Source organism: Anoplopoma fimbria, chromosome 22, assembly GCF_027596085.1.
Source record: "Anoplopoma fimbria isolate UVic2021 breed Golden Eagle Sablefish chromosome 22, Afim_UVic_2022, whole genome shotgun sequence".
Lineage (NCBI taxonomy): Eukaryota > Metazoa > Chordata > Actinopteri > Perciformes > Anoplopomatidae > Anoplopoma > Anoplopoma fimbria.
The window spans coordinates 7,348,121-7,357,238 of NC_072470.1; the positions used below are offsets into that span (position 1 = coordinate 7,348,121).

The window sequence follows — 9,118 nt, forward strand, 5'->3', positions numbered from 1 at the left end:
GGGGAGCAGAAGGGTTGTTTCCTAGTAAATGTTTTGTGATTTCGTAGAGGGGGGCGTGGTTTCTTTTCGGGGGCCGCGACGTGGGCCGTCAGAAGCTCTCGGGCTCCTCCAGCAGGCAGGGCTGGGTGGACAGAGGCACCAGGGATGGGGAGTGGCTCCGGAGGCCCACAGCGGAGCGAAAGCTGAGCTCCGGGGCCGGCAGCAAGGGTTTGAGGATGCTGACGAGGCAGAAGGCGGAGCCGCTGTTGGGGATGAAGTTGACCTTGTTGCGGTCGGGACACAGGAAGGGCGGGATCTCCTGCAGGGGTTTGGGTCTGGAGGCAAGCACATGCAGGGACACTTTTAGCTCTCACAGCGTATTTTAATTTTTGACAAGAAAAAAAGCGTATTCAAGATGTGTTTACATTGTTTGTTGGGGACTATTTTCAGCGGCGGAATGATTCAGATTTGGTAATCTAGTGAGTATTTGGGGCAGCAGGACGGGGAATGTGGGAGTGAGTCAAAAATAAACTACAGTGTCTGTGTTCATGGTGATGAAGGAACATGTCACCCAATGTATTTTTAGGGTTTTTTAATTTTATTTGAATACATTTTTGGCCTATTCATAAGATTTGTTAACAGTAAAACAAATATAAATATCAATAAACTTATTCTTTACATCTGCAAAGATAGGTGTAGTTTTGTCAAGTTGAACTTAAACCTGGCTAACGTGTTAGCAAACAGGCACTTTTCACTTACAATTAGTCATTTGATCCACTGTTAATGTGAAAATATTGATTATAGTACTTTGAAACACTTCCAAAGGCAGCTTAATTATTCATTTATTAAAGTTAATTTCAGATTCTTCTTAAATCCTCTATAATCTAACACACGTTTTGTCCAGGTCTTCTACTCACATGGTCTCCTCGGACACTCGGACCTTCTCGCAGCCCTCTGGAGGTTCCCTCTTGAACATGTAGCTGTTGTTGGGTCTGGGAGAGGCGGCGTATTTGGGCAGCGGGGAGCAGGGGCCCAGCTCTGAGGACATGGCAGAGAGAGGGGGGGTTAACTGGAGTTCAAAGGTCATGCTGAGCAACAGATCACGCTTGAAGGGACTTTGGCGGGGGCATTTGTACAACATGTGACTTATGTCTGTGTGTGTGTGTTAGTCACCTTTGTCCTCGTAGGGGCTGCCTCCACCCGTGTCATTGAGGACGGTGAGGTAGGAGGGCGAGATGGAGTCAGGGCGGCTGCTGCAGTTGCTGTGGTTACCGCTCAGGCCGCCCCCCGAGGGTGTCTGCGTGTCGATACTGCGGGTGCTGCTGCTGCGCCGTGGGGGACCGGCGGGGCGCGCGGTGCCCATCTGGGACGTCCTGTGGCTGTCAAATCCATACACACACACAAATGAGGTCACAATAACAACGTAGCACCGGGGGCTTAAACCCCCGACAGAAAAACTTGAATGTTAATGATTTCAGTGAGCAACACATTTTCAAAACAGCTGACATCTCTCAGAACTCACAACGATGGTCTCGTCCTTCTCGGGCGTGTCTCGGATGATGATGCGCTCGATCTCCTGGTTGAGGCCCTCCACGCTGTTGCGGAAACGCGGGGCCGATGACTTGGAGATGGGGATGGGTATCAGGATGGTCTTGGGCATCGGTGACTGCGAAACACACACAAGACCCGAAAACAGTAAATATGTATTCTGCACCTGTTTACAGATGTTGCAGCGAGACTTTCACGAGCAAAAATCGAAATAATCATAATAATAACGCAAATTGGCACATTTTTGTAAATGGGAGGGAAGCTCTCCATCTTTGAAACAGCTCCTGCTAGCTGGTGGCTCATTGTATCAGTTAATGAGCTTCTGTCAAAGGAAAAAAAAAAAAGTTGCTTGATAACTGCAGACGGTCCTCTTTTGTCTCATGAGGAGGCCCAGAAAGCAGGACAGCTGCACTCCGGCAGACTCCACGGGGAGCACATGGCTACATGACAGGAGCGTGTGTGTGCGTGTGTGTGCGTGTGTGTGTGTGTGTGTGTGTGTGTCTTTTTATAGAGCTGAGGTCGTTAAAAAGATAAAAAATACCCACTTAACATTTACAAATTAACAGGAGACACGCTCCGAAGCCAAACAGGGATAAGAGGAAAAGTGGGACGTCTTCGGAACTCTCCAGATCCGGAAGCCGGCCTAGTTCCTCTCTAGAGGGAGCCACATGTTCTCAGTCCAGCACACTGTCTCTATTGATTACCTGCGACTGGATGATGGTGTGGCTGCCATTGAACGGGGACTTGCGGTCTTTATCCCTCCGATGGCGGCTGCTGCGTTTGCTGCGCTGGAGCTGCTGACGCAATTTGGCAATCTGGAAACAGACGGACAGGCATATCTTGTTAGCGGCGGTACGATTGAGTTGTAGCTGCCACACAAGGCTCAGAAAAAAGTAAATTTATTTACAAAACAAAAGAGCTTCATTCGGCCCAACTGTTTGTATATTTGGGCTGTGAATTCAGGAAAGAGACTGACCTCCTTGAGCTGGTCGGTGCTCCCACAGGAGGCCGAGCGTTTGTGAGAGCCCCTCCTCCTCTCATCTGCCCAGGCCCTGGGGGTCTGACACACACACACAAAATTATGTTTAGAGCTAAATATCAAACATACAAGCACAAAACAGCCTAACGGGAAAACAAGTAACCAGAAAAAACCAGACCTGGATTTATTAACCCATAAATAATGCAATCCATCGTTTTTGTTTGGATGCCTGCATTAAAGATGAGGCCAATCATAAGGACCAAAAACTCTAATATATTTCTGTGAATGAAAGTGCCGTTATTTTGTGTTATTGGGTTTAAAGTAACTAAAACCAAACTGTGTAAATTATAAATGAAGTCTGGTCGGGAAAAAAAACGATGTTGAACCAGAACGTAAACAACACCTGAGGCGATTTTTGAAACGGACTGAGATGAACTGCCGTTAAAGACGGATCTTACAGCTTCTGTTTGACCCGAGTCAGTCTGTGAGGCGACGCAGCCCGATGATGCAACCGCCTGCAATCCCTCTTAACCTCTTTGCATTGATCGCCTGCTTCTTGAAACGCACATGCGAGCGTCCATCTTGGCTTTGCTTCGGGTTTTCATTGACGGCATCTTCAATATCTTATTTGTTTGGATTTAACTGTGCATATAAAGAAAACAGACAATTACCCCTCGCACTACACTCACCTGCGTCGCTTTGTCCCTCATGTAGGGAGATTGCAGGTGCTGGCTGTCGTCCTGAGGCCAGGGACCTGTCAGGTGAGCGCCAGCGAGCGCGCCCTGCGAGGGCCACAGCTGGACGCGGTGGCGGGAGACCGAGAGGAGAATGAGGAGCGTGGGGGGGGGACGCTCAGCGGGAGAGGCGTGGGAGACCGGAGGACGCTGGGGACGGCCGCGTGAAGATGTGGGACGTTAAGGCCACGGGTGCCGTCTGAGAGAGAGAGAGGGAGAGAGGTGAGTTTGGTCTGATGTAAACAAGTTATTTGTCGACACATGGTAAACACATCAACAAATCACCCACACACAGCTGGCTTGTGAGGATAAGCTCATGGCTGTCTTGCTCTGTCTGTCTAGGTTTGTGTGTGTGTGTGTGTGTGCGTGCGCGTGCATTTGTGTCTATGAGTGTGTGTGTTGCCAGATTGATGTTAATCCTTCCCATGCTGGGCAGAGCGGATATGCCCCCCCTTTAAGTCTCACACAACCCCTTAGTTAATGGCATTAAAACAGCTTAAAGTGGGGGGAGCGAGCGAGGAGGCACTGAGGGGGGCAGGTGCTGGGTTCTGCCCGACTGACCCGGATTCAGAGCTGCAGAAAACTTGTTTTTGCATGGATGCACGGGTCCACTGACACCCATGGGCCCTTGCGGGGTATCAGCCGGCACCAGCAAATTTTGATTCCTTATTTCAGATTTGCATTGGGAATCTAACCTGTATAAATATCCACAACCTTAAGAACTTTTAGTAAACATATAGAAGTTTTTTTTTGCTAAGATCAAACCATCTGGTTAATTTCATTTTAGTGTAGCTATAGTCAGGTGAGAATATAAACAACACAGAGCTTGAACAATACATACAACTTGCATATTAAAATATTTCTCCACTGCCCCCGCAGACTCAGAAGACAGACAAAAGGAAGTTTTCAATTCCAACATAGAAACAAAATAACAGACCTGTGTGTGATAATTTCAGTTGCAGTGTTTCATAAATTCAAATTAAGTGACAATTCATCTCAAGCATCTGTTCCCAGACCAGATACTGAAACGGTGGTGAGCATTAAGGCCACTCAAAAGCCCCCTTTACTACTTATGAGTTCAATTTTTCATTTTGCAAAGACAGCATAAGTATTTCGTCTTTCAAATGTCACATAGTGTACATTTCATTTATCAAACACATTTGTTGACTGAGAGCAAGACGGTTAAAATGGGGAATTTGTAATATATATGTTTCCATAATTATCCCTATAATTTATCCGTACAATGTAATTGACAATAAGGATTTTTTTTCAGAGTGGGATATTATGCTAAATTGTGTTAATAATCAAATCGATGTTCATTGCATTCAACTGCACTGGATAGTTGACAGTGATATAAAAGAATGAAATAAAAAAAAAACTTTTAATCTTAATATTGCTCGTTATCCACCAGTTTAAACAACAATGCTGCATTAATAAAGCCATACATGCACTCACACACACACACACACACACACACACACACACACACACACACACACACACACACACACACACACACACAGAATCCATTCTTATTCAATGCAAAGCACCTTGCAGCAGAAAGAATGCATTTATTTCTTATCAAGCATGGGTGCTCCCACTGAAAAGCTCCATAATCCTGATAACAAACACACTGCACATGCAGCATGCAGCAACACGTACAAACACACACACACACACACACACACACACACACACACACACACACACACACACACACACACACACACACAGCAGCATCGACCGGCAGTGCTGGACCAGGAGCTAAATTTGGCAGGGGGGGGGAGCCTTGACCAGCACACATCACTGTTGCTAGGGAACGGGGCCGACTGATTTTCATTAACACTTTGTGTGTGTGTGTGTGTGTGTGTGTGTGTGTGTGTGTGTGTGTGTGTGTGTGTGTGTGTGTGTGTGTGTGTGTGTGTGTGTGTGTGTGTGTGAGTAAACAGGGGTTTGGGCATCAGAAGTCTAGTAGCATCAGCAGTCTTTATTTTGACTGCTGCTTTTCCTGCACTCCACTGCATTGTACTCCAGGCTGACAGCAGCAGCAGTACTAGTAGTAGTTGTAGCAAATACATGTTATTTGGTAGTATTTTAGGTTTGTCTGGGGGGGATACCACCTAAGGTCCCTTTAAACCAAATATGTTCACCATTCATTTAGTGTATAAAGGCAAAAATTGATGCCTTCAAATTGCTTATTTTGTTCAACCAAAAGTCCAAAATACAAAGATAGTCAATCAACTATTAAACTGTTTACAATGCATCATAGCCGACTGAGAAAACCAGCAAATATCTATTTAAAGAAAGCCAGAAGCAGCTTAACAAATTAATTTAAGGCTTTCTTAATCGTCCTTTTGATTGACTAATCAATTATTGATACAGCTCTAGTTGACACAAATGCCTTTGCACACTGCCACATCTGTGTATTTTGAATGTAATGAAAAGAGAGAGACTTAACAACCACACAAAATGAAATACATACACAGGTGTTGCAAATTTCTGGTGGTTTTATAATGAAAAATAGGGCTAAAGCAGAGATAATGTTTAAAATAAACAATTTAGGGGCTTAAGAAACCTTTTTTTTATATAAATACTTTATGTCCATGCAACCACATGGACATAATAAAAAGCCAGTTTTGTTTACCACATGATATAATCACCAATCATAACATATAATATAGACATTAACTCATATAAAAGCAGAGCATCTCCTTATTAGGATAAGATGTATGTGAGGATAAACACACTCACCTGCAGCAATGAGATCCGGCTGCGCTGTACGCGGAGGGGCATGGAGGTCCTCGGTACCCCAGCTCCCTGTTTGATATCCCTCCGCTACTCGAAGATGCTAAAGGACAACAAATAGGACGACGGTGCAGGCTACAAGTGAGGACAAAAAAAGGCCTCTTCGATACAAACAAGCGGACATAAAAAAAAAAGATACGAACGCGTCTTTTTCGGGGTGGACGTTAGCCCGGACAGGAGGTCTCAAAATGGGCGTTGCTGAGCTCGCACCCTGCCCTCCTCCGTCGTCGCGGATGGATGTTTTTCTCTCCAGTGGTGATGCGGCACCACGGTCTGCAGCCTCCGAAGCGCTTCCTGGTCAAAGAAGATGAGAGTATATATATATGTATATATATATATATGTGTGTGTATATATATACATATATATATATATATATGCAATAAAAAAAGAGCAAGCTGCGCTGTGTGGGGCAAAGAACAAGAGGGGCAGAAAGATACAGAAGGGGGCAGAAAGAAGACGGCGGTGATGCTGGGCTGGTTGACGGAGAGGGACCAGTGTGAAGCGCGGAGGGTTACACGAGGGAACTTCTGGTCCTTTTTTTTGTTTTTTTTCAAAGTAAAAGTCGCATAAATCCAAAAGAGGAATTCACAGAGTTTACTGGTTAGGCTAATTGACTTAATAATAATAATAATAATAATAATAATAATAATAATAATAATAATACATTTGTATTTATAGAGTGCTTTTTAGTGTACTCAAAGACGCTTTACAGACATTTAAAAACAGCATATAAAAGCTACACACTAAAAACTTAAAACACACATTAGTCAGATATTAAAAGCAGTTTTGAAGAGGTGAGTTTTGGAATAATGCATAACAAAAAGCACAATTTAAACTGACAATATGAGTGATTTTAAAGTGGGTCCATCCTGCTGTGTTATAGCATAAAGCCCTATATTGATCATTACATATTGCTATCATTCACAATGTTCTGTTTACATCTGTAATTGATGTGTTTGGTCAAATTGCCACAGAATCAAATCAAAGAAAAGCTTGAGAAGGGGGGAAAATGAGAAATGAGGGTTAATATGACTAAAGTTAGCCACCTTGTATAATGCAATATACCTAAAACAACATATTACAATCTAAGAGGAATTCACAGGTTTACTGGTTAGGCTAATTGACTTAATAATAATAATAATAATAATAATAATAAAAATATGAGGAATGAGGGTTAATATGACTAAAGTTAGCCACCTTGTATAATGCAATACACCTAAAACAACATATTACAATCTAAGAGGAATTCACAGGTTTATATAATAATAATACATTTTATTTATAGAGTGCTTTTTAGAGTACTCAAAGATGCTTTACAGACATTTAAAAACAGCATATAAAAGCTACACACTAAAAACTTAAAACACACATTAGTCAGATATTAAAAGCAGTTTTGAAGAGGTGAGTTTTGGTATGAGTTTGGACTAATGCATAACAAAAAGCACAATTTAAACTGACAATATGAGTGATTTTAAAGTGGGTCCATCCTGCTGTGTTATCTGAGCATAAAGCCCTATATTGATCATTACATATTACTATCATTCACAATGTTCTGTTTACATCTGTAATTAATGTGTTCGGTCAAATTGCCACAGAATCAAATCAAAGAAAAGCTTGAGAAGGGGGGAAAATGAGGGTTAATATGACTAAAGTTAGCCACCTTGTATAATGCAATACACCTAAAACAACATATTACAATCTAAGAGGAATTCACAGGTGTACTGGTTCGTGCTAATTGACTTAATAATAATAATAATAATACATTTGTATTTATAGAGCGCTTTTTAGAGTACTCAAAGACGCTTTACAGACATTTAAAAACAACATATAAAAGCTACACACTAAAAACTTAAAACACACATTAGTCACAGGTGAGTTTTGGAATAATGCATAACAAAAAGCACAACTTAAACTGACAATATGAGTGATTTTAGTACTCAGAAAGATTCACAATGTTCTTTACAGACAGCATATAAAAAAAGCTACACTCTAAAAACTTAAAACACACATTAGTCAGATATTAAAAGCAGTTTTGAAGAGGTGAGTTTTGGTATGAGTTTGGACTAATGCATAACAATCAAATCAAAGAAAAGCTCAAGAAGGGGGGTAAATGAGAAATGAGGGTTAATATGACTAAAGTTAGCCACCTTGTATAATGCAATACACCTAAAACAACATATTACAATCTAAACAAGTTTTCCATGTGAGCTCTCTAAAAATAATGGGAGATATTGCAATTGTGAATACTATTTGGAAAAACTAATTTAAAAAAAAAAAAAAAAAATAAAATAAAAAATGAAAACACTCCCAATACACTTTTGACAAACTTTGTTTCTATTATTTTGAAAAGAAGTCGGTTCAACTTCCGGAGCCGAGCCCGGCCGAACTCTCTCCGACTTGACGCTCCCGAAGGAGATGCTCTGACGTAGAGAGCCGAACGCTGCGCCGCTAGTGCTGATGCTGCAGTTGCTAGGGTGCGTGGAGCAGACGGCTAGAAGAGGTAAACAAGCTGGAGGAGGGAATGTCTCCCCCGTGCGTCGACTGTGGGAACTGCAAGGCATTCTGGGAGCACCCAAGTCATATATATTGGGAAAAATTGATTTCTTTATAAAATGATTACTGGAGTTTTTCCTGTTGCAGTACTTTCAGAATTAACCCCTTATTGTCTGAATTTATTTACAATTATACAGTACCAGTAAAAAGTTTAGACACACCTTCTCATTCAACTACTTTGAAGAATCTAAAATATAAAACATATTCTGGTTTGTTTACCACATCATTCCATATGTGTTCCTTCATAGTTTGGATGTCTTTAATATTAATCTACAATGTAGAAAAAAATAATAAAAATAAAGAAAAACCATTGAATGAGAAGGTGTGTCCAAACTTTTGACAGGTACTGTATGAAATAAGACATACATTTATATGTATATAAAAGTAGACATACATACATTTATATATATATATATATATATATATATAAAAGAAGATATACATTTATATATATATATATATATAAAAGAAGATATACATTTATATATATATATATAAAAGAAGACATACATTTATATA

General features: G+C 41.4%; 1 protein-coding gene across 1 annotated transcript; it reads right to left on the bottom strand.

The window, feature by feature from the left end:
• Nucleotides 1-88: 88 nt before the first annotated feature.
• On the bottom strand, nt 89-3,327 carry fam117ba (family with sequence similarity 117 member Ba; the record flags this gene model as incomplete). The annotated part of the gene is given in 8 exon segments (XM_054623451.1): nt 89-314; nt 897-1,017; nt 1,153-1,318; nt 1,320-1,358; nt 1,502-1,645; nt 2,232-2,342; nt 2,504-2,587; nt 3,196-3,327. Coding segments are annotated over 8 exon segments (1,023 nt in total), but the record flags the coding sequence as incomplete, so codon positions are not given.
• Between the last annotated feature and the right edge of the window lie 5,791 nt (nt 3,328-9,118).